The following is a 25,934-nucleotide window of genomic DNA, read 5'->3' as shown; positions in this document are numbered from 1 at the left end:
TTTCATCTTCATGGGCAACTATCATCTGCAAAGAAAGGTTCTTACGAAGAAGGTAAACTGTCCAAGATACATCTTCACTGTCACCATCACAAATCAGTCCTCAATCCTCAGACACAGAACCTTTCTGCCTCTCTCAAAAACTCCAGGCCCCTAAAACTAAGCAAGCTGTCCTTCTGCCTTGGCATCACCCAATTTTCTTTCCTGTTACGAGTCTCCTCTAGCTTCAACGTCCACCTAGACGGCTATAACCATCTCAAGAACGTCTCCATTTAGAACCACTTCCTGTGAAAAATTCTACTCAAGATACCCAGCTCCTCCAGCAAAGTCACATACCCATAAACCTGACTTCATAAACCCACCGTCTTCTTGAAAAACTATCAAGTTACTTTAAAAATAAGACACAAACCTTCATAAAAATATAGTCATCGAATTTATTATTCTCATTAGGCTGCCATTTTATGAAGAATTCCTAACAGAATGTTTCTTGACATGCAGGACTTAGCATTAATGGCTTATGTTACTATAAATAGTGCTGCTTACAAGCAGTACATGGGTTTTAGAGTTTTAAGACTACAGGCTTTTATTATTCAAATCTTACTCAGTTTACGTTAAAATCAGAAGGTTCTGAACAGCTGGTTAGGAAGGTAGCCAAGATGCAGGAAAGATGTCTGCGCCTCCTTTTCAAGGGCAGCCAACTCTTGAACGGTAGGTGCCAAAATATCCACATGGCCTTTATAGTTTCCACCTGCATCACACACACAAATTATAAAGTCATGTAAATGACAGGCTTGAAAAAACTTGTCAGCAATACTTTGGCTCAATCACGTCCGTTTAAACATTGCTTCTAGCAATAAAAATGTACTACTGGGCAAGTTATCTCCAAAAGTGAGTTTTAAAAATGTTAAATCAATATAAATAAATGGCTAGGCCTCACTAATAGTGTCCCAATACCCCTAGCAACCCCTCCCCTCTGCTCTTTTTTGGTTTGGAAAGCACTAGCTTAGTAGTCTGAATTTTTTGAAAAAATTTCCAGGAATGAGCTGAGGGCATTCCAGGCGAAAGGAGTAACAGTGCGCTGGGTTACCACTTGAATTAAATCAAAGGTTTTCAATTTTGTTCAAAATCGCCATTATACTTTTGCTTCCTAATAATTCCATAAATGTTCAACTACTCTTTATGACACGAATACCTCAAGAGACACAGGTAAGCTGCTGTCCTTCACTGGCACACAAATCACATAACCAAAGCATGTGACAAGACAGGTACAGATAAACCGCTGCGAGAGTCATAGGAGGAAATGATTAATCTGCTAAAATAGACACTCAGCATGAGATGAAGTTACTTACTCTCTTCTACACAATGAAGCTCAGAAGGGACACATTCACATTCAGAACAGAAATAAAAGTAACTCAAAGCTTACCACCAGCGGCTCTCTTTTGACCATAGGTAACTTTCCCATCAAATTCGTCCACTGGTACCTTTATATCTGGTTCAACCTGAGAAATGGTGCAATTCAGATGTTCTTCTATCTCAGACAGCAACTACGAAGGGAAAGAAAACAAAAAGCATTTTTGAGGAAAAATCTCATTTTGACGGCATTGAATTTTAATAGCATCAAATAAACCAGGAAGACTATAATACTTAGAATAAGTGGAAGTTAGATTTCTGAAGAGATAAACTCACAAGTTATAATTTACAAACTCTGACGTTATAATAAATCACTACTTTTCCTCATAACCAACAAACCGATAAACACCGGGGTATAATTTTTATAATTAAATGCAGTCTATTTTTGCCAATTTCAGCACGTTTTTACGCGTCTTACCTGCATCTCATTGTACCATATGGTACAGCCACCATCTTCCTTAAGTCTCGTGTTATAACACCCTTTCCCACGGCTGCTACATACGTGGTACCAAACCTACGTTAAAGATGGAAAAATACTAACATGTAGACACGGAAACACACTAGTTATCTTTACTCTCAATTAGTTTTTGCAGTATTTTCTATCCCCGAGGAACAAGAGAAATTGCAGGCGTGACGTGCGGTCCACTCACTGCTGGCACTCAGGAACGCGTTAACTCAGTCTGCTGAAAGAGTTCTTTTGGAGAAAAATCCTGAGGTTTTCCTAGAATGCATGTCAATTATAGAAAGGAATTCTCAGATAAAAACAAGGGCGAACAAGTGAATGCTAGAGAATGCTATATTGAGGTTCTATCAAAAATAAAGTCCACGTGTTTTCTATAAGAAATAAAAAGCAAAACGAAAGGCCAGTTTGAACACGGAGTGTGTGGGAGCTCCTTATTCTTGCAACTTTTCTGTAAATTTGTATCAAACTGTGTTTCCAGATAAGTCCCCATCCTCTCCCATAAGAGTTTTCTGTAGCATTATGTCAGAGAGGATTTAAATAGTTTTTGGTGAAATCGAGTATATATATTAAAGCTATTAGTGAAAATCACAGCTTGCATTTTCCTTTCTACACTTCATCTCATCATTGGTCCATTTGAAAATATAGGAAAAAAGACGCCATTAAAAAGTTCAATTATACTCCAGGGGCGCCTGGGTGGCTAGTTGGCTGAGCTTCTGACTTTGGCTCAGGTCATGATCTCACCATTTCCTAGTTCGAGGCCTGCGTCAGGCTCTGTGCTGACAGCTCAGAGCCTGGAGCCTGCTTTGGATTCTGGGTCTTCCTCTTTCTCTGCCCCTCCCCCATTTGTGCTGTCTCTCTCTCTCTCTGTCTCATAAATAAACACTAAAAAAAATTTTTTTAAATAACAAAAAAAATGTTCAATTATATTCCATATGCAACTGAATTCAGTGTAAATGGAAAAATCAAACTGCTTTTATTTCCAACATCTAAAACAACACAAACAGCGAATATAATACAGCGCTGAAAAGATTACCTTTTCTTTCTCTGTTGCCACCAGGGAAATGGCCAGACCCATCCTGAAAGATTTTAGAGTCCTTATTAGACTTTATTCAAGAAGCAAGCAAATGGTAAAAGAACAAAAGAGAAACTCCAGCGGCACCTTTCAGCTCTTCCCACTCGGCCAATTCGGTGGACGTAGTTTTGCTTCTCATCAGGCAAAGTGACATTTATAACTGAAAATAAGAACAATTATTACCAGTCGCCATTAGTTCTGCAATTTTCAAACGTATTAGATGTTTGATGTTTTAAATATTTCAAACGTATTAGAGGGTTTACTTTGAATTCCATAAAATGTAAACCGCAGGGATCAGAACTTTCTTCTTACCGTAGGGAACACCATGGATGTCAATTCCTCTGGCGGCTACATCTGTGCAAATCAGGAACCTCACATCTCCTTTCTAGAGAGAACAGAGAAGGAACTTACTGGTACGTATACTGAAAAATCAACACGAACATGGTCATCCACTGGATGAGACAGACTTCTGATAACTACTGTGTTACCATCAGACTAGAGGTCCAGTTACTCATCATTCACTGGACCATGTCTTAAATTTTTAAGTCATCATCTGCTAAAATAAGACACTGAATAAATCAATAATTGGATTCGTTTTTTACTTTCTTTTTTCCCCACACCAAAGATATTAAACTGCTATAATGTGGCTTTATCTTTAGAAATCCTGACTGGTAATTCAAAAGACAGAACAAAATGTTAAAACGTAAGTATTATCTTTACCCTTGTATTAAAATAAACTCAGAATACTAGGTATTTTCCCTTGAGGTTACACTTTCTGTGACAACAAAAATCCTAAAGAGATAGGAACCTAGAAGGGGCCCCCGTGCTCTCACCAAAAAAATACAAATTAGCCTTTGGATGTCATTTGTGCTCCAAGGCACAGAGTGAGAGACAGGAAGGGGAAGGACACGCTGACCTGGGGCCCAGGGTAAGGTCCAGGGCGGAGAAGGGCACACGCGTGGCTCAAGTGTAGCCACGCAGCGCGCTTTACTACCCACGTCACTTCTGCTCAGCATGGAAGCGGAATCCAAAGTCCCTCACCCAGCACTTGCCACCTTCTACTCACGTGACGGGTCTGAGAGAAGAGGATACTCACACTCTGCACTGGGGCAAACACACTGGTGAGCAGTGACAATGCTGTGGCTGGAGGCTCAAGCCCAGCCCACCTCCACCAAGAGCTACACAACCCGGTCACGGGCTGCAAGCATGGAACTGGGACGGTGTGCCCCAAACCATTACAAATAGTCTTAATTCCACAAAACTGTATTCTGATACCTATCCTGATCAATCTATGAACTCTCTATGGATATTACTACAGACTATTAAAAAAAAAAAAAAGACTCCCAGACACGGTTTAACTATCCCATGATGCTTCTCTTAAAAAGATCTACCTGAAAGAATGTGTCTAAAATTCCTTAAGTTGAAAATTCTTATTACAGTGGTGTTGTGCTGACAGAGAACTTACAATTTACCATGTGACTGCTAAAGATGACTAAACCCTGCCATGATAAGGATATACCAACAGGGTAAACATCTTCAGAAATTTCTAGGACAATTGCTTTAACGATATTTACCGGAACTAATTAAAACTGGCTACAATTCCCCTCTGAAGTATTAAAGAAATGCAGGTCAGCTAAATATTAGTACCTTAAATCTTTCCAAGTTTTGCTTCCTCTCATGAGGCTTTCTGTCACCATGAAGACAAACACATGAGAACTGGTGTCCTTTTTTATCGGGCCCTAGTGAAAAGCACATTCAACAGTTAGCCCTGGAAAACATGACACCTAAGACCATGTCAAAAAACCAATAGCATTCAGACTACACTGTTACCATATAATTCCACAGAAATCCATACCCCAATCTGCCATAAACCATGATTAACACAATTTCTATCGTAGGTGAAATGCCACTGAAATAAAGTCTATGAGCATTAAAACTGATCTGCTTTGAAGGACATTTTTAGTCACTCTTCCTGATCTACAGAAGTAGATGCAACAGTAATACCAACTAACTGTGTTAGTGAAACTGTGTTCACTAACTGTGTTAGTGAAAGGAAAACATGTGTGTATACCAGGAACCTCACCTACCCCATATAAAGCCAGGAACCAAAAAGTAGATCAGAGATCAATCTTGGAAGAACCAAAACAGGCTTTATGAAGTTGAGGCCCTTACCAAAAGGTCACTCCCATAACCCTACCCTCCTCAAGGTGTCCTAAGCAGCTTAGTTATCCGGTTCCCTGACCCAAGCAGATTAGAAGAACCAAATTGGTCAGATGAAGAGGAACTACTATAAAGTGCAGTGGTAGCCAACCCCGAAAAGAAACTCAAGCAGATACAGTAACAAAAGCAGTATAGTCCAGACTACAGTAAGAGCAAACAACCTTCCAGAACTTAATAGAATGTACAGGCTCCACTATGAGATAGCCCAGGGTAACAAGTATGCCATTACTACTCTCCATAGTAAATTTTAGGTTCAATACGATACACTTCAGAATTCAAGGAAAAACATATTATGAAGAGCTATCCATCCACCCCAAATGACTCACACAAGAACTAACCATGCAGAGGAGAGAGGACAGCAAATCAGAACTCGCAGGCCAACTTACAGCTGGTCTACCACATTCTGAGCTCGAGGGGCTGAGGAAAGTATCCTAGATACACTCCTCCTCCCCGGTGGAGCTGTGTATAGAGAAGGGAGGGATCCTTCATTTTCCCCTCTCTTCAACCTCTGAAGTCTGGTATACGCTGTGTTATTTTGGTTTTAATCATGGTTTGGGAGAGTTGGTTTTTAAGTAAAAGTATCCAGAATATTTAGGGAAGGAAGGTGAAAGGAACTAGGGAAGAGTACTGCTTGATTAACAGCATCCCCAACCAAATAATCAAATCCTCCATTCAAAACCAACATGGACGGGAAGAAGTATTTACTACAAATCAGTCACTATAACTCAACCAACCAAGCAAGTCTGTTTGCCATGACTTGGGGGAAAAAAAGGTACTGAACTATTCACTGTAAGGAACGATGTAACATGTTCTTTATATGACCATTACTTCAAATTTTTCATATTTTCTATTTTCTTTTAGAGTTTTCTGGTTCCTTGATATACAGCAATTATAAAAAGAGATATGTTAGAGTTTTCCCCATTATGAAAACAGGATTTACCTGTTACCTTGTACATCTGTCAAATTTTGCTTTATATATTTTTACATTTATTATATTTCTTAAAAATTTTTTTAGCGTTTATTTTTGAGAGAGAAAGAGACAGAGCACAAGAGGGGGAGGGACAGAGAGCGAGGGAGACACAGAACCCAAAGCAGGCTCCAGGCTCTGAGCTGTCAGCACAGAGCCCGACATGGGGCTCGAACCCACAAACCACGAGATCATGACCTGAGTCGAAGTCAGACGCTTAACCGACTGAGCCACCCAGGCGCCCCTACTGTATTTCAAACACAGCAACAATGAATGAATTCTAAAAGCGAACAGCTATATTTTCACCTCCTGGATTATACCATTAACATTTACTATATTTGCTTTACTCCATATCTGTCCCTCTGTCCTATCAATTCATTTTTATATTTCTGATGCATTTTACTGTAAACTGCAAATATCTACACACAGTTTAGCACGCATTTCATTAACTAGAATGTAGTTATTTGGTTAGGTTTTACTGTTTTCCTCTAACGTGAAATACTACATACAAGGAAATGTATAAATCTTAAGTGTATATTTGCTGAGTTTTGACAAATGCATGTACCTATGTAGCCCAAAGCCCTACAAGATAGAGAATATGAATGTCATCCCACAAAGAACCCACATGCTTTCCCAGATAACCCCACTCCCGTTGTCCCAGGGAAAACCACCGTTGCGGGTTTTTTCTCCATTAAAGACCAGTTCTGACTCTTCCAGGACTTCACATAAGTGGAATCATACAGTACACACATATACACTCTTGTGTAAGAAATCCTTCATTCAGCATCATGTCTGAGATTCACCCAGAGTCGCTGCATCCACCAGAAGTCCATTCCTTTGTACTGCCGGGCAGGACTCCACGGTATAAATAGTTCACATCTGGTTTAAGCCATTCCCCGACTGATGCCCACTTAGTGTATTTTCAGTTTGGGCCTATTATAAATAAAGCTGCTATGACCATTCTTGCCCATATCTTTTCTCACTGTGTCTTGGGTAAATTTTACTTATCTTGGGTAAATATTTAGGAGTTGGATTACTAAGCCATAAGACAGCAATGTTAATTTTATTAAAACATGTAAGACCTTTTACCAAGGTGCCTGGACAACAGCAGCATACGAACACTCCAGCTGCTTCATATCCTTGCCAAAATCGGGTGTCGTATTTGTAATCTAGCTATTCCAATGAGTGTACGTGGTATTACATTGTGATTTTGCATTTCCCTAATGACAGATCACGTTGGGCATTATCTCACGTTGATTCATATATATCACGTCATAAGGAGCATAATATTAGAATCATCATATAGTCATTGTAGATTAGATTTTTTAGTACACAGTGACCTTCTTTATTTCTAGTTGATATTTTTGTCTTAAATTCTATTGCATCTCTTATTAATACAGCTAGACCAACTTTCTTTTGATTAGTAGTTTAGCTAATACATTTTTTCAGCCCCTTTTGATCTTTCCATGACCTCAGGTTTTAAGTATGTCTTGTAAACAGTATACGGTTAGGTTTTATCCAGTCTAACAATGTATGCCTTTTAACAGAAGGCTTTGGCGCACTGATACATACTAGAGCGAGCGTTCACTCATACAGATTTTTCCACCAGCCTTCTTACTCTGTAATTTCTAACCATTCTCTTTCCCATTTTTTTTTTCTCTTCCTTTCTTAGCCTTTTTCAGATGAAGGTTTACTCCGCATTTATTGGTTTAGAAGACATACACTCTATTGCTTAATAATTACCCTAAAAATTTTAATATTAAATAATACCATTACCTTTCTTCCAAATGACAGCAGCGTCTCAGAACACTGGAATGAAACCGTACCTGCGTGGGACGCGGTTTTCCTGGGGCTTATCATATGGAAAAGTACTGGACAAGCACAGACACTGACAACGCGCCTCCACTGCTTTAAATTCAGCGCACGCGTTCTGGACCGCACCAGCATGAGACTAATAACCGATTCAGTGAGGAAATAAACACAATTTATTTCAAGTGAGGAAACATTACCTCCTCCTTGTTGCATAAAATATTGCTCCAAGTTATCGCAGTCAATTTTGGTTCTACAGAAAATAATTGCTTGATCCATCTTGTGTTCCTTGATCGCCCGGACAGCATACTCCCCCTTCAGGATTTTAATAGCTTCAGACCACATCTCTTGAATACCACCACCACCACAACAACAACAACAAAAAAGAATTTCAATCTAAAATTGTTATGAACACACATAATTACAGTCACAGACTTACTGTTTTGCCCACCTAAAAAAAACTCTGCTTTAATATAAGCAGGACAGACAAAAATAAGAAATATTAAGATAGGATGAAATGGTGAGAATATCCGTTCGCTCATTTTTCTTTAAGTTTTATTTTTATTTATTTCGAGAGAGAGAGGGTGCATGCGTGAGAGGGGGAGGGGCAGAGAGAGGGGGACAGAGAGAATCCCAAGCAGGCTCTGCACTGTCAGCACAGAGTCCAAAGTGGGGCTCAATCCCACAAATTGGGAGATCGTGACTGGAGCTGAAACCAAGAGTCGGACGCTTAACCCACTGGGCCACTGAGTCACCCCAATTCATTTATTTCTATTTCTGTTAGTGTATGTTTATGCCATTTTATAGTGTGCCAAAAACACCTATGCCACACCTCTTATGAAGGAAAACAGACATATAAACACACAAATAAACAGAACTTCATATCCACAACAAAACTTTGCTCTTACCTCTCATGGAGATGTTTACTCAATTATTTTAACCCCTTTTAAAAATAATTAATGGACTTTTTAAATCAATCTAACACCAGAAAGTTCATACTTCTCAACGGAATAAAAACTGTATGTCGAACTCGGTAATTTCTTAGTCATCATCCTCCCAATCTCTATTTTTCAGTGTGAAGCTACACTACAGTTACTCGACTATCTAATGCAAAACTTTAATTCTGTAATCCACCATATTTCTAACGGCTCTCCGGTCATACCTAATTGCAGTATAAACTAAGCAAAACATTTATAAGAAAAAATTTATTTCGAAGAAGTAAAAATTTTTATTTTATGACATGCATTCCCTAACAGTGGGAGGATATATTATTTGGAACTAGCAAGGTCTCTGCTCTTCTCCAACGATAAGGCTAGTCGAGCATGCACCTTATAAATTTGGAATTGCACATAAAACTGAATTCAAAGGAACTCTATTTAATCAAGATTTCAGAGAATTCACCTTTTAGATATTGGCCATAAACCTACCAATGAATCCAACCATAAAGTAAATGCAGTCTAACCCTTCCCAATGATCCGCCTGAGACACCTGAATCCACACATCTGAGACCTACTCTAGGCTGGATGAGCACTATCGTTCCAATACAGCGTACCTTCGCAGATCTTTAACACATGAGGCACCTGAAATCGTCTCTGCTCTGCACAGAAGCATCTTCAAAGAATTAGATTTAATGTTAGACTTTTTAAAAACTGGCAAATATTTCATGATATGGAGTGTCTGTTTAGGAGGATGAAAAAGTCCTGGAGATGGATGGCGGCAATGACTGCAACGTAGGGATGAACTTTATGCCACTGAACGTGACCACATCAAAATGGTTAAAGTGGGCAATTTTGTGTTGGGAATATTTTACTGCACACAAAAAGAACAGATAAGCGATTCCAAGATAATTTCTGTATCTTTCACAAAGTTGAAAACTAAAGACATTTTTCTTTGTTAATTCCCTGAATGAAGAACCTACGTGACATTTCTCCTGGGATTCAGGGCCAATGTAAAATCTGTTGCCAGAGAAATCTGCTGATATCCTCCAATCAATAAGAATTCCATAATCCAAAATACTTGTGACTTAGATGTCAGGAGACTAACATCTGAAATTCAGTGATTAATACTGCTCTAAGTTGACTGACACCAGTCAATTTTCCCCCATTTCTTTATTATTATTTTTGTTACCTTTATTGTCAAAATTCCTGTTCTAATTTTGTAGGTCACCTCAAATCCTTCATGAGAACAGACAGGGCATAAATTCAGTAAGACAAATCAATTTGCTTTCAAAATCTTTCAACCTCATTCATTCATTCATTCATTCACTCACTCATGCATGCATCTGTTCACTCATTCAACTTACCTGGACTATTAGCACCAGGCCTTGTGTTATCTTTTGCATGTACATCATCAGTCTATGAAAAGAAAAGGAGAAAAACAGGGCGGCAAGTGGGTAAGTAAGGATTCCAAACAGGTATCGTTTTTTTTTCTTAAAGAGAAAAGTGTATCTAACTTTAGATATAGACGTATGTCTTTAAAGTATGTGGGCAAAACCATTCTTCAGATTGAGAAAAACCCTTTATTAACTGTGGGTCTAAGACTAATCAATTTTATTTTATTTTTATTTATTTATTTATTTAAATATATGAAATTTATTGTCAAGTTGGTTTCCATACAACACCCAGTGTTCATCCCAAAAGGTGCCCTCCTCAATACCCATCACCCACCCTCCCCTCCCTCCCACCCCCCATCAGCCCTCAGTTTGTTCTCAGTTTTTAAGAGTCTCTTATGCTTTGGCTCTCTCCCACTCTAACCTCTTTTTTTTCCCCCTCCCCCATGGATTCCTGTTAAGTTTCTCAGGATCCACACAAGAGTGAAAACATATGGTATCTGTCTTTCTCTGTATGGCTTATTTCACTTAGCATCACACTCTCCAGTTCCATCCATGTTGCTACAAAGGGCCATATTTCATTCTTTCTCATTGCCACGTGGTACTCCATTGTGTATATAAACCACAATTTCTTTATCTATTCATCAGTTGATGGACATCTAGGTTCTTTTCATAATTTGGCTATTGTTGAGAGTGCTGCTATAAACATTGGGGTACAAGTGCCCTTATGTATCAGTACTCCTGTATCCCTTGGGTAAATTCCTAGCAGTGCTACTGCTGGGTCCTAGGGTAGGTCTATTTTTAATTTTTTGAGGAACCTCCACACTGTCTCCAGAGCGGCTGCACCAGTTTGCATTCCCACCAACAGTGCAAGAGGGTTCCCGTTTCTCCACATCCTCTCCAGCATCTATAGTCTCCTGATTTGTTCATTTTGGCCACTCTGACTGGCGTGAGGTGATATCTGAGTGTGGTTTTGATTTGTATTTCCCTGATGAGAAGCGACGTTGAGCATCTTTTCATGTGTCTGTTGGCCATCCGGATGTCTTCTTTAGAGAAGTGTCTATTCATGTTTTCTGCCCATTTCTTCACTGGATTATTTGTTTTTCGGGTGTGGAGTTTGGTGAGCTCTTTATAGATTTTGGATACTAGCCCTTTGTCCGATATGTCATTTGCAAATATCTTTTCCCATTCCATTGGTTGCCTTTTAGTTTTGTTGATTGTTTCCTTTGTTGTGCAGAAGCTTTGTATCTTCATGAGGTAAGACTAATCAATTTTAAATGTAATAATAAGAATGCAAAGGTGGCTCTTAGGATATTGTATATTTACAGTATGTAACAAACCCTTATTTTATACAGGTAAATCTACAATCAGTGGGAAAATGATTAAATGGGCGCATTAAATTGATTTTTAGGAAAATAAGGAACCTCAAGAGGACATCAAAACACTACTAAAAACCACTGTATCTGAAATTAGATTTACATACCTACATAATCCTATTTATTTATAAAAATTACATCAAGATGATCATAAAAGTAACTCTCACAGAGGGAAAAAGAAAAGTTGAGCCCATCACTTATTCTGTGCCCTCAAGGCCTGAACTTTTCTGGTCCATGTGCGGGACTCCTCTTTTCTTAGGTATAGTATCTGGCTGTAAGAATCACGAAGAGCCCAAGGTTAAGCTAGTTTATGGATGTTTTATTCCACACAAATGTTAACACTGTAAAGTACTTACTCTAATGTGGTTTTTCCCAAGCCTTTCCCAGAGTCTGTCAGTTTTGGGGTTCACTGGGACAACCACATGGTGCACAGTATCCGGGACAGAATCTTCTCCTTTTAAATCAACCCATGTGGGAAAATGCATTATCTTCTCAGACAGCTTCTTTACATCAAAAGAGTGCAAAGTAGCAGAGCAAACAATCACCTAGGGAAACAAAAAAGTCAAAATTTAGCTAAACTGTTCTAATTACAATTCCACCTAACGTGAGGCCCAAAGTATGTTAACCTGGCATCTAAGCAACAGCGGGTGGCATGACTCTGGGCAGGTCGGTCTCAGAGCCGCAGCCCCTCACCCCTGCGTAAACCATGTCTCTATTCCACAAGGCCCGACAAAAACTAGGTAAGATGAGAAGGTGTTTGAAGATCTAAAATCCCAAATTACTGTGTGTCCCCTTCCCTCCCCTTGAAGCCTCTACACCTCTCAAATTCTTCCTAGGAAAGAAGGGTGAGAAAAGCAAGAGTAACATTTTAAGAAATAATTACAAAGGAAACCACTGTTTTTCAACAGCTCCAGATATTTTCCCCTCAAAGAGGAAGCAGTGCTCAGTCTGGAATATAAACTCTAATGCTCTGTAGGAAAAACCAACTAAGAATGTTTTCCTTATCATCCTCAGCGACCTAATTTCCTCAAGTTCCCTTCTCCTTCATTTCTACAGGCAGCTTTTAAGACTCTTTCTTTGTGTGTGCTATGTAATCAGGTAACAAAGAAAATGTTTTCTACAGTAGTTAACTTAATGAGAAGACACTAAGACAAGATGTAAATGTAAAAGAAAATAGGGGCGCCTGGGTGGCTCAGTCGGTTAAGCGTCCAACTTCGGCTCAGGTCATGCTCTCACGGTTCGTGAGTTTAAGCCCCGCGTCGGGCTCTGTGCTGACAGCTCGGAGCCTGGAGCCTGTTTCAGATTCTGTGTCTCCCTCTCTCTCTCTGACCCTCCCCGTTCATGCTTTGTCTCTCTCTGTCTCAAAAATAAATAAACATTAAAAAAAAAAAAAAAATTAAAACAAATTTCAAAAACATTTGCAAACAAATGCTTGAAAATGTTTTGAAAACAAAAAGCATTAACACATAACAACTGTCTGCATGTATTTTAGGATATATCAGTCATTTCATACCTGAAGTCTTTTCCCATCAGAGGTAATCTGAGGAATCTGACTGTGAATCCTATTTATAAAATCAGAGTAACCTTGAGAAAGAAGTCCATCCTGAAGGAGAAGGAAAGAAAGCGTAATTTTTAAGTCAACACCTAGATCTTTCTTTTGTAAATCAAGTGTAGAAAGATAATGGAAACAAATTCATAAGCATACATATCCCCACCATATTACCAAAATGATTATTTTCTAACGGATAAAGACAAATTATAAATTCAGCTTTAAATTCCATGTAACTAAAATATGAAAAAGCTGACAATAAACAACCCAAAATCTATACTCTAGTGTTCTAGAATGAATATGAGAGTTAATAGCTCCTACCACATATCCTTAAACACAGGATTTTAATTTGAAAAAATGAAAACAAAAATCATCTCAGTGTTATAAAACTACTCAATCCATTTTGAAAATACTTTAGAAGTCTGTCAAGACATTAATATCCTTACAGTTCACATTTTGCGACTATAACATAAAGAAATAATTGTACTGTGTAATTTATGTACCAACAAAGACCACTATTTGGAGTAAAAAAAACAAATCTACATATCTAGTAACAAGAGTAGTTAAACAAACCATGAAGTATCCATGTAATAGAGCACTAGTCAGCCTTTAAAACCTATTTACAAGTAAGGATGTGAAATACATATAATACTACATTTAAAGAAAAAAAAAAGAAAAAATAAATAAATAAATAAATAAATAAATAAATAAATAAATAAAAAAGATTTCCCAGATCCTACACAGCTTGATTTACTATATAAAATAATATTAACATGAATACAAAGAGTGGATGAAAATATGCCAAATTGGTAACAATGATTATTTCTACATGTTGGGATCATGAATGAACTGTATTTTTCCATCATTCTACATATTTTTACCTCCAAACACATAAGCAAACTTTTTTTTTTTTTTTAAAGCATGACTATAGTCCAACATACAGCTTCATCCAGGACCAGGAATCTAACTTGGGATAAGTTCAGCTTTCCAGTTGACACCAAATCGTCTAGTCTTCCTGGGGTGCCAACGACTATATCTACCTGAAAAATATCAAAAGGAGAACCCAGTGAAAACCGAAGCACTATTATAATCATCATAAAACAGCAACCAATAACGGTCTACTTACCATGAAAACATGCATACTGAAGCAGTGACAGCTCCAAATTCAGAGAAAAGGAGCTATAGATAATGCCCTATTACCAAACCTGTATTTGGCGTGAAATTAACATGAAGATTTTAGTAGCTGATTTTGACATCCTTAACTGATATAGCCTAATACATAAAATAATATATATATATAATCTAACATACAAAATAATTTATAAGACTACAGTCTAATATATAAAATACATAAATATTTTCCAAGTGAAAACCAGATGAATCTTATGGGAACTCAAATCAAACCAGGACTCGATTCCCAGCTCCACCGTTAGCCAGCTGGATGACCTCAACTTAATTAATCTCTTCTAGTTTCAATTTTCTCATTTTTGGAATCTGCTTTGCAACATGGCTGTGACAACTGAGAGATGAGATACAGAAGGCACTCGATGCCCAGTTTGTGTGCCAGGTGCTCAATAAATGCAGTTATAATTAATAACGATGATGCTCTGACTACCCAGAAACGCAATCATAATGACTCCTTGTCAAGTGCTTATAATGAACAGGCACAGTGCTAATGTTTTACAAGTACTGTGTCATCTCATGACCACTACAGAAAACAATACTATCTTTATTCCTATTTTTAAATGAGGAAACTGAAGTTTAGAATACTGAAGTCATGAGAATTTAAACGATACAGCTCCAAAGTACCCAAACTAAATTTCAAACTCAAAGTCCAAACCTGAGTAAAGGTCTAAGTCAAATAAGAACAAGTTTTACTTAACTTTTTATTATAAAAATTTTCAAGTATACACACAGGGAACAGAATAATAAGTCCCCACATCAGTACAAATAACAAACATTTTCCATTCACACACACGTCTTTTAATCAAGCTCAAAGGTAAAGTGATCAGGAACATAGACTTTGAAGTAAGGTCTACCGGTGAGACATAAGCTCTTGGGCAAGTGACTTAATATTTACTATCAGCCCTCTTCCTAGTCTGTAACAATGGAGAAGAGCATCATTTCAGAAGGCTACCATGGGAACTGAATAAGACAATGTAGGTAAGCATTTAGCTGGGCTTGGTCTAGTTCTAGAAAGCAGTCAATAAAGGTAAACTGTTTTAAAGTGTATATATACATCTATGTGTGAGCACAAATATTACATCAAACCATTCAATCAATTAGACAACTCAAAACTTCTACTCGATTAATCGGCATGAAAACTCACTCCTATTCTTCATTTGTTTTCTCCACTGTAGACTAAAAACATAATTTTCTCCTAACAAATTTATCACCGGAGTCTCATTACTTCAATATCTCACAGACACTTGAAGAAGCAGAATCCTGTGTTGGCTTTTAATTTGAACCAACAGAAGGCATTTATAGTCCCATGAAAAATAAAACAGACATTTCTCAAGCGATTGTTTCATCTGTACTGATAACAATAAGCAAATTTCAGTTCAATGTAAAGAATATTGCCTGAAAATCTGAAGATAAAGGCCTGTTTAAGTGTGTTAAGAACAACCATGTGCCAAGCACCGTGACATGCGTTGTACAGGGCAATGAACAAAATACCACTCTCACTCTATATGTAACATCTCTTTACTATATGATTCCAACCCACATGTGAATTTCCTCTCTTCTCTATTTCAGTAGCAAAAAAACTCACTTTACATGAAATATAGATATGTAAAGAAAAAAGTTTAAAGAAAAAAAGTCAGTTAAGTTGGAAATATTTACATAACTTGTGTAAGAGCTCCAACCACTCCTCTAGGCCTCAACTGCACAGGCTGCATTACTGTGCAACTCTAAAATATTTTTTAAATTACACAGTTCTACTCTCTTACTCCAAAGCTGACTTCTGGTCCAGCGTAAGAGACAACACAGGACTAGGGCTGAGCCACAGGATGACGGGAGACGGAACAAGGAGAGAATACAGGTGGAAAGAAGAGCAGAGAGAGAACATCTGAGATCCGCTAAGTAGAATGGAAGCAAATCTGGTCAAGAAAGCTACAGAATAACACTGCCTTTACCTCTGCCATTGGATTTAGCCAGTACCAAATGTTAGATGACTGACAAATCATATAGAATTCCCTAAAAGCTCTGCAGCTGGAAAACAGGAGTTAAGAAGCTTAGTAACTTACGGGGAAAACGGACTGGGGTTTGAGAAACCAAGAATAGGAATGAACATATTAAATCTCTCTCTCTTTTTTAATTTATTCATTTATTTTTCAGAGAGAGAGACAGAGTACGAGCAAGGGAGGGGCAGAGAAAGAGGGAGACACAGAATCTGAAGCTGAGCTGTCGACACAGAGCCCGACGCGGGGCTCGAACCCACAAACCATGAGATCATGACCTGAGCCGAAGTCGGATGCTTAACCCACTGAGCCACCCCGGCACCCTGAACATATTAAATTTCCTACAATCCCTAAAAAAATATAACACAGCAAATAAAAACCTATCAAAGCAATATTACTATCTTAGAACAGTATTAACAAGTATAGCAATAGGATTCTTTGCTTTTAATATGTCATACCAGGTCAAATCCAAACCATCTGGCATAAAATTTCATTTGATAGAGACACCAATGGGACTGGAGGAAGTAGACATATTTCCTCACTGTGACTCAGTATCAGGAGGTTTAGATTAAATGATAAAATATTTAGGGAAGGAAATGGAAGAGAAATTTGAAAGGAGCAAGTTATTTCATACACATGAAATATTTTATGAAGTCCTATCTATATCTGGCTTCACAGAATTGATGAGCACAGTTAAGAATATCCCAAGCTTCTTCCCCCATAATGAGGATCACTGTCTTAGCTTTGTCCTTTGTAACCGCCTGCCTGAGCAGTCTGTGACACTCCCCCCACCCTTATCTAACTTCTCTCCCTCCTTCTGGAGCCACATTGTATCGTTCTTCATCCTTCCTTTGGGTCCCTGTGACAACTTTTACATTCTCTGCAATCCAGCTGATCTCCATTTCTATCCTTAACTCTACTTTCTTCTTTCTCCATTATCCCCAAAAGAAAGGACTCTTAATTCATGAGAAAGCAAGAAGAAAATCCTCAAGTGCTCAAAAGGTAAATGAAGAAACCAAACATCCTGTATGCTGAATTTTGCATGAGGGGTGCAAAGAAACTGCTGTACACTCTTAGGAAAAGAAAAGACACCCCCACAAGGTGTTTCTGAACACATACTTGACCTTGTTCTAATTTCAGCCTCACTTGATTTTTCCTGAAGCACAACAGAACTACACTGCGAAAATGACGACCCATCATGCAACCTCTTAAAAATTAAAAGTACAACTTACCCCATTATCCAAAACAGAGAGCTGATCTCGTGCTGCAACACCTCCAATTATCAGAAGCTCCCTGAAATAAATACCATCATGATAATGAAGAGAAAGATTAAAGCGCTTTATTGTTTGACTTGTATTGTTTGACTCATACATTACTAGTAGGAAAGTAAAACAGTGGTGTCACTTTAGAACACAGCTGGACGGCTCCTGAAAACATCAAATGTGAAGCCACTATGTGATCCAGAAATTCCACTCCTAGGTACAGACCCGGGAGAAATAAAAATGATGTCCACACAAAAACCTGTACGCTAATGTTCACAGCACAGTAGCCAAAAAGTGGTAACAACCCAAATGTCCATCAGCTAACAAATGGATAAACAAAAATGTGGCACATGCATCTAATGGGATACTTTGGGGCAATAAAAAAGAACTAAGCACTGATACATGCTGCATCGTGAACAAATCCTGAAAACACTACGCTAAGTGAGAAAAGCCAGTCAGAAATGAGCACATACCATCCAATTCCATTCATGTAAAATGTCCAAAAAAGGCAAATCTATAGTCAGAAAATGAACCAGGGGTTGCTTAGGGATGGGAAGGTTATGAGGACATGGAATGGCTGTCAATGGGTACAGTGCTTCTTTTGAGTGTCATGAAAGGTTTAAAAATTGGTTTTGGTGACAGCTGCACATCTCTGTGAATAGAATAAAAACTAAAAGCAATCTGTACACTTTAAGCAATGGGTTGTATATGTGAATTAGATCTCACTAAAGCTATTTGCAAAAAGTGTTTTTTGTTTAAATATTTATTAACTTTTGAGAGAGAGAGAGAGAGAAGAGAGAGCGCGCATATACGCATACACACAAGTGTGGGCCTGGGGCAGGGGCAGAGAGAGAGAGAGAGAGGGAGAGAGAATCCCAATCCCACGCAGGCTCCACACCCTCAGCACAGGGCCCGAAATGGGGCTAGAGCACACGAACCGTGAGATCATGACCTGAGCCGAAATCAAGAGTCGGATGCTCAACTGATTGAGCCACCCAGGTGCCCCACGATTGTCTTTTTATAAAGCAGACAAAATTACTTTCTGATGCAGCCAGATAACTTTCAATCAGAAGTATCGACCAACCATCTTTATTTTATTCTTATTTGATCAATCTTTTAAAAAAGACTAGAAAACATTAAGGAAATAAATGACAGGGTCTCTGTTCTGCAGGATGAAATTTGTTAAAGTTGTCAAGAATAAGGCTTACCTCAAGAGATACCAAGTGCAATTTAGAAGATGATGAGAGGGTAAAACTGATTACTATGCTTGGAAACACTTGGAAACTTGGGATAAGAGTAAATACAACACACCTAAATACAGGATGATAGCTCATGTAACCGACAGGGATACCATTTGTGAGATCGCCTGTGCCCTAACAGAAGGAGACGTGATAGTTTGTGCAGCTCATGTTCACAAACTCCCAAAGCATGGTGTGAAGGCTGGCCTGAGAAATTAAGCATACTGTACCGGCCCGCTGCTGGCCTGCAGGCTTCTCAACAGGTTTGACATGGACAAGATCTACGAAGGCCAAGTGGAGGTGACAGAGATGAACACAATGTGGAAAGCATTGACGCTCCACACGGTGCCTTCGCCTGCTATCTGGATAAAGGGCTTGCCACAACTACTACTGGAGATAAAGCTCTGGGGGCCCCCAAGGGAGCTGTGGATGGAGGCTTGTCTATTCCTCACAGTACCAAACGATTCCCTGATTATGATTCAGAGAGCAAGGAATTCAGTGCAGAAGGACATGAGAAGCACATCATAGGTCAGAACATGGCAGACTGTATGTGTTACCCAGTGGAAGAAGATGAAGATACTTATGAGAAGCAATTTTCTGAACACCGAAGAACAATATAACTCCAGATATGATGGAGGAGATGTGTAAGAAAGCTCACAGTGCTACCCAAGAGAATCCAATCTATGAGAAGAAGCCTAAGAAAGTTAAAAAGAGAGGTGGAACCATCCCAAAATGTCTCTTGCCTGGAACAAAGATCAGGTAGCTCAGAAGAAGCAAGCTTCCTTAAGAGCTCAGGAGAGGGCTGCTGAGAGCCAATAAACCAAAACCACAATTTGCTACAAAGTTTTTCAGGTAAAGACAATAATAAACTTATTCCTTAAACAGCTAAAAAAAAAAAAAAAAAAGCAAGTAGGTGACCTTAACAGAGTCTTATAATTCTATGGCTGATTAAAGATTGGCTTTATGGTTTCCTATCTGCAACTTGAGCAATTCAGGTAGTAAAAACAAACAACACAAAGAGACTTCTAGCCTATGAACGTGCATGACCTTGGCATATTCCCTAACCTACTACATTAGAGCCATTATGTTCCTAAGTCTGATAACACCAGATGCCAGAAGGTCTCTAAAAGGATCACCCAGAGGAGCTGCCATTCTTCCTCAAGAAAACAAAAAAGTTCTAATACCTCTTCCCTGGAAATTCTGACTCAGTGCATTCAGGAGAGGACCAACAAATCTATCTGTATCGTTAAAAAAGGCCCCAAAGTTCCCAGGTTTGGAAACTATGGTCCTAGATGCATCATTTCATCTCCTACAATGCTTGACTCTTATCCATAATCCCAATCAGACATATTTATCCCTATAAGTTTAGCAGAAGATACACACACACACACACCAATCTATGCTGGTGGCAAAGCACTGTAGGCTTGAGGAATATAAAAGAACACCCCCTGCCTCAAGCAGTGTAAAACTAGTAAGCGAGGATAAGCAACGCCGTGCGTATTTAAAACAAGGACCGCTAGCACATGACAGTGTGTAAGGGTTAAGGCAAGGCAGTCAGTGGTATCTAAGGAAGGAGAAAGGACTGGGCTGGTACGATTCGGTTAGTTTCACAGACGGGAACTTGAGCCGGGTTTTCAAGGAAGCCTTGTTTACACAGAATACTAATGAGTATTCTCACAATTTTACCATCTTAATAAACAAACTGATTTTACTAGTCATCTTCCCTTCCAGTCCTTGTCCATAGGCATGTTAACCTTTACACCTAACTGTAGCACAAAAATCAATTCACAATAGCATTTTACTTCTTCCAAAAACACTGTCTTACAAATTCCAAGTCCCTTACACGAAGCAGATACCCTGGTTGTGTCCCCCGACCTCATCCCCCACGCATTTTACCCAACTCGTTCTGCTGTTTCTCTCCCCTTCACACCATCCCCACATCCCCACACTTAATTCTGGGAATGCAAAAACTTTCTCATTATTATGCTCCTGACACCAAGCTGAAGACTTCACACATGGTAGGTATTCAAATAGTTCCCAAGTGAGTGACATCATCAATGCCAAAACAAAATTAGGAACTATTTTACCTACAAAGTTTGTGTCAAGGTCTAATCTATCCCTGAACAGGTTTCACTTGTAAGAAAACTCAGTATTGCGGAGACGGTCCCGCGTGACGTCAACAATCCCAGGTTTCTGAAATTGGACAGTGGTGACCGTGGCACAACCTGACTGTGCCAAGAACCACTGCACCGGACACCTGAAGTGGGGAATTTCATGGTGTGTGAACTGTTTCAATGAAGAAGGCACTAAAGGCAAAATTAACAACAATCAAGTGAGTGACAACTCACAGACTAGTTTATAAGGTAGAGCCTCCCTCAAAACGGCAAAAGGGACCGCCACTGAGCGAGAGGCTCCACCGGATCACTGAACTCATGGTCTCCCTCCAACGCAGGAAGCGCCTTCTGCCTGGAGAGGGAGTGGTCTGAGGGCCCGAATGGAAAGTTCTCATCCCCGGGAGACAGGCTGGACTCAGCCGCCCCAAGCTGTTTACCAACATGCCAGAAATAGTGATGCACCTTCTATGCAAATGAAGTGACGCATCCTAGCACCAAATGAAATGCTCCCTTAAAAAAGTGTGTAGGGCACCTGGGTGGCTCAGCCAGTTAAGCGTCCCAACTCTGGATTTCAGCTCAGGTCATGATCCCAGGGATGTGGGAGGGAGCCCCACATCAGGCTCTGCACTGAGCATGGAGCCTACTGGAGATTTTCTCTGCTTCTCTCTCCCTCTCTCTCTGCCCGCTCTCTCTCTCAAAATATATAAACATTTTTTAAAAATTTAATTTTTATTCTGATATTGTTTTGCGAACCATGACACTTCACGGAAGAGCAAAATCTCAATTTACTTTTTTTTCAATGTTTATTTATTTATTTTTGAGAGAGAGAGAGACAGAGCACGAGCAGGGGAGGAGCAGAGAGAGAAGGGAGACACAGAATCTGAAACAGGCTCCGGGCTCCGAGCTGTCAGCACAGAGCCCAACGTGGGGCTCAAACTCACAAACCGTGAGATCGTGACCTGAGCCGAAGCTGGACACTCGATGCTCAACTGACTGAGCCACCCAGGGACCCCCAATTTACTTTCTATTGAACTTATCAAACAGGAGTTTTATATAAAAAATAATTGCTGGGAATGCAAGCTGGTGCAGCCACTCTGGAAAACAGTATGGAGGTTCCTCAAAAAAACTAAAAATAGAACTACCCTATGACCCAGCAATTGCACTACTAGGCATTTACCCAAGGGATACAGGTGTGCTGTTTCGAAGGGGTGCATGCACCCTCATGTTTACAGCAGCACTATCAACAATAGCCAAAGTATGGAAAGAGTCCAAATGTCCATCAATGGACGAATGGATAAAGAAGATGTGGTATATATACATATATATATATATATACATACACACATAAACTTGTATATAAACAAGTATGTATATACATATATGTATATATATACACATACATATATGTATGTATATACATATGTATATATATGTATGTTATGTATAGATATATACATAAACTTGTATACATAAACACGTGTATACATATATATATACATAAACTTATGTACATATGTACATATATATAATGGGGTATTACTCAGCAATCAAAATCTTGCCATTTGCAACAACTACGTGGATGGAACTGGAGGGTATTATGCTAAGCAAAATTCGTCAGAGAAAGGCAAATATCATATGACTTCACTCATATGAGGACTTTAAGATACAAAACAGATGAACATAAGGGAAGGGAAGCAAAAATAACATGAAAACAGGGAGGGGTATAAAACATAAGAGACTCTTAAACACAGAGAACAAACAGAGGGTTACTGGAGGGGTTGTGGGAGGGGGGATGGGCTAAATGGGTAAGGGGCACTGAGAAATCTACTCCTGAAATCATTGTTGCACTATATGCTAACTAATTTGGATGTAAATTTAAAAAAATAAAAAAATAAGACAAGTTAAAGAAAAACAAAACAATGAAATAACATGGGATGCTAAATAGCCACATGCTCAGGATTAGAAATAAAGTGCAATACACGGGATGTTCATAAAATTTTAGGGATGAATGAAAATTTAAACATTTTGAGCATGGAGAAATGGTCCAGTACTATTTGCCTAATGTTTATATAGTATGTAAACATACTGGAAGAAACTTACAAAACTAAATGGTGTATATTCAGAACATTATTTTGTGTAATAAAAATTTTCAAAGAGAAAAAAATAATTGCTACTATGTATCAAAGTTAAATCGTTACACACTCCCACCGGTGCATTCGAATGCATACTGAATTTCTACCTCATTTTTTTTTTCTATCTCACTCTTCTTCCAAAACACCTTAAACCTAAAAACAACAGGCATGTGAGCACAAAAGGAAGCTTTACCTTAATTTAGGATTATCAATATATTTCTTAAACTGCTTGACGTTATTCAAAGTTTGTTCAGCTAACTCTCGGGAGGGCTCGACGATGAGAGCTTTCGGAGCATTGGGGAGAAACTTTGTTTGTGCCACCTGCGCATTACCTTAAGAAAACAGAAACAATTGGAACACATTCAAATCACACCTCAATACTTTTACTTGTAAAGCACGAGCGCAAAAATTCCAATATCAGAATTTTCAATAACTGTCGAAAAGTATAGGAGGTGGTCATAAAACAAAATAAAGCTAAGATTCCTAAAATGAACTATGGCTTCTTTAAATTTACTTGCAATAGATGCAATTGATTATATATTTTGTGATAAAGTAAACAAGCTATGAAATGTATTTACTTTAAATAATATAGTGGGTAAGAGTACGAGCTCTGGGCTCGAACTGCTTGGGTTTAAATTCAGTTCTCCCACTTGCTGTGTGTGACCGTGGGCAAGTTACGTCAAGTCCCTGCTCCTCGAGGTCTTTGTACAGTGGGAAGAGGGCTACCTTACAGGGTAGTGAACACCGATCCATGTAAAGCACTTGACACAGTGCCCATGGCGCTGAATACGCACAAGTTCAGAAACGCTAGACATCATCATCATGATCAGGTTCCCCAAAAGGCCTACGCTGACACTGAATACTCAAGAGTTTATGAATTGGGTTTTGAAACTGGATTTTACTGACATGGTACATAAAGATGTGTGACTAAACCAGCAAAGGGAGCATATGGAACTCACTTACTATGAGAATCCTCCTTACTGGAGTTTTCGCCAGTACCCCATTCCTGAAATTGGTACCCTCTCAGGGGCATACCTGTGTGCTGTGATTTGACAACATAACCATCCGCTGCCTTGGAAAGAGCAACAAAACCATCTTTTGGTGGAAACTTAAATTCTTCTTCACCGAAGTTAAATTTTAGTTCAGCATTCTAGCATTGAAAAAGAAAAGGAAAATTCTTAACCTACTAGCACACTAACTAATACAAAATAGTGAAGATCAGAGTAGCTTAGAATCATAGCAACATTTTTCTAATTACCTTCAAAACACAAGCAGGAAAGAGGGCTTGGTTCTTCATATGTGGTGGTATTTCAAATGCCAGACCAAGGTCTTTTCCTTAAAAAGAGAGAGAAACCAAAACTATCAGAAAAGAACCCCCCCACACTCGCACATCACCACTATCAACCCAACTGCATTCATGCTTTCGTGTCCTGTTCCCATGGATCAATTGTCCTGCTCAATGCCAGACCTTTCACTTTTTCACTTTACTCCTAGAAGTGCCCTTTCTGCCCCCTACATTTCTAAACATTCCCTACCTACTGGATCACTTCCATTGGACGCTGCAACTAGACTTTCCATGGCATACAAGCACGCTGCGATAGCTCCCATATTAAAACACAGACAACCTCCTTGAATCCACCTCTTCCTCCATTCACCTTCTATTTTTTTTCTCTTCTGTAGTAAAACTCCCTGATCTCCATTTTCACCATGTCACTTCATTTCATCTCATTCTCTACTCAAGTGATCCCCCATCAGGCTCCCCCAACTCACCCATCACGCTCACTAAAAGAGGTCCTTCTCAAGCTCATCAGTGATACCTTCTTGCCAAACCCGGTGGCAAATCTCATCCGTCACCTTCCCAGGTTACACCCATCAGCAGCACTGGACACAATCTGACTATTCCCTCCTCCTTCAAATACTTTCCTCACCTGGACCGCAGGACCTCAACCGCTCTTGCTTCTCCTGCTGGCTCTCCTCCTCATTCGCCTCTGCTGCATTCTCCTCCATCTAACCACCTCTAACCACAGGAACACCCCAGGCCTCAGATCTCTCCTATTCCTCATCTATTCTCCTTCCCTAAGGGATCTCATCCAGTCTTCCAGCTTTAAACTCATCGTTAAGCCAATGTCTCCCAAAGATGTATCTCCAACCCTGACCTCCTGACTTACACACTTAACCAGTTACTTGGCTTTACCACTTAGATGTGTAGGAAGTACCTCCAATTTAATACACCCCAAATAGAAACCCCAGCATCCAAATGGCTCCCTATCTACTGCCACCACCCTCACCACTCTGTTTTTAACACAGAAGCCATAATGATACGGTTAAAGATGCCAATTCTCTACTCAAAACCAATCAGGCTTCCAATCTCACTCAGAAAGTTTGTATCATGGCCTATAAGGCCCTATCCTACATGGCCTGGCCTCACTACCTCAACTGACCTAACATTCTACCACCCCTCTCCACGCCCAGTGTTCTCCAGCTCCATTGGCCTCCTCGCTGTTACTCAAATACCTCAAGCACACTTTCCTCCCGAGACCTTTGCGTTTACTGTTCCCTCTGCTTGAAACGCTTGGAAGATTTTTGCACGGCTCACCACCCGACGCGTTCGGATTGCTACGCAGATGTCACCTTATCAGAGAAGGCTTTTCTGACAACCCTGTGAAAGTAGCACAGCCCTAGACTGCTATCACCCTCCATCCCCTTACCCTGCTTACAATCTCCTTAGGGGCACTCGTTCCCACCTGGCCCATTGTGCCTCTGTCTCCCCCCACCGGTAGGTAAGCCCCACAAGACTAAACGTGTTTGTCTATTCCA

At 39.4% G+C, this 25,934-nt stretch overlaps 1 protein-coding gene and 1 pseudogene across 1 annotated transcript in view; one reads left to right on the top strand and one right to left on the bottom strand.

The window, feature by feature from the left end:
- Positions 1 to 417: 417 nt before the first annotated feature.
- The window catches only part of DDX1 (DEAD-box helicase 1), a 36,650-nt gene continuing 11,133 nt past the window's right edge, over positions 418 to 25,934 (bottom strand). The window contains exons 11-26 of the mRNA XM_060648839.3: positions 24,376 to 24,452; positions 24,153 to 24,267; positions 23,311 to 23,449; positions 17,604 to 17,664; positions 14,134 to 14,232; positions 13,157 to 13,246; positions 12,000 to 12,188; positions 10,241 to 10,292; positions 8,139 to 8,285; positions 4,590 to 4,681; positions 3,255 to 3,327; positions 3,030 to 3,102; positions 2,904 to 2,946; positions 1,826 to 1,921; positions 1,421 to 1,541; positions 418 to 745 (exon numbers count right to left, since the gene is read on the bottom strand). Of these exons, the coding sequence (XP_060504822.1) occupies positions 615 to 745; positions 1,421 to 1,541; positions 1,826 to 1,921; positions 2,904 to 2,946; positions 3,030 to 3,102; positions 3,255 to 3,327; positions 4,590 to 4,681; positions 8,139 to 8,285; positions 10,241 to 10,292; positions 12,000 to 12,188; positions 13,157 to 13,246; positions 14,134 to 14,232; positions 17,604 to 17,664; positions 23,311 to 23,449; positions 24,153 to 24,267; positions 24,376 to 24,452 (1,598 nt within the window). The 3' untranslated portion in view covers positions 418 to 614. The remainder of the gene's footprint in view (positions 746 to 1,420; positions 1,542 to 1,825; positions 1,922 to 2,903; positions 2,947 to 3,029; positions 3,103 to 3,254; positions 3,328 to 4,589; positions 4,682 to 8,138; positions 8,286 to 10,240; positions 10,293 to 11,999; positions 12,189 to 13,156; positions 13,247 to 14,133; positions 14,233 to 17,603; positions 17,665 to 23,310; positions 23,450 to 24,152; positions 24,268 to 24,375; positions 24,453 to 25,934) is intronic.
- Positions 18,352 to 19,723, top strand: LOC132689269 (large ribosomal subunit protein uL18 pseudogene; annotated as a pseudogene).

This window comes from Panthera onca, chromosome A3 (assembly GCF_046562875.1).
Source record: "Panthera onca isolate mPanOnc1 chromosome A3, mPanOnc1 haplotype 2, whole genome shotgun sequence".
Lineage (NCBI taxonomy): Eukaryota > Metazoa > Chordata > Mammalia > Carnivora > Felidae > Panthera > Panthera onca.
This window is presented reverse-complemented; position numbering and strand designations above follow the sequence as displayed.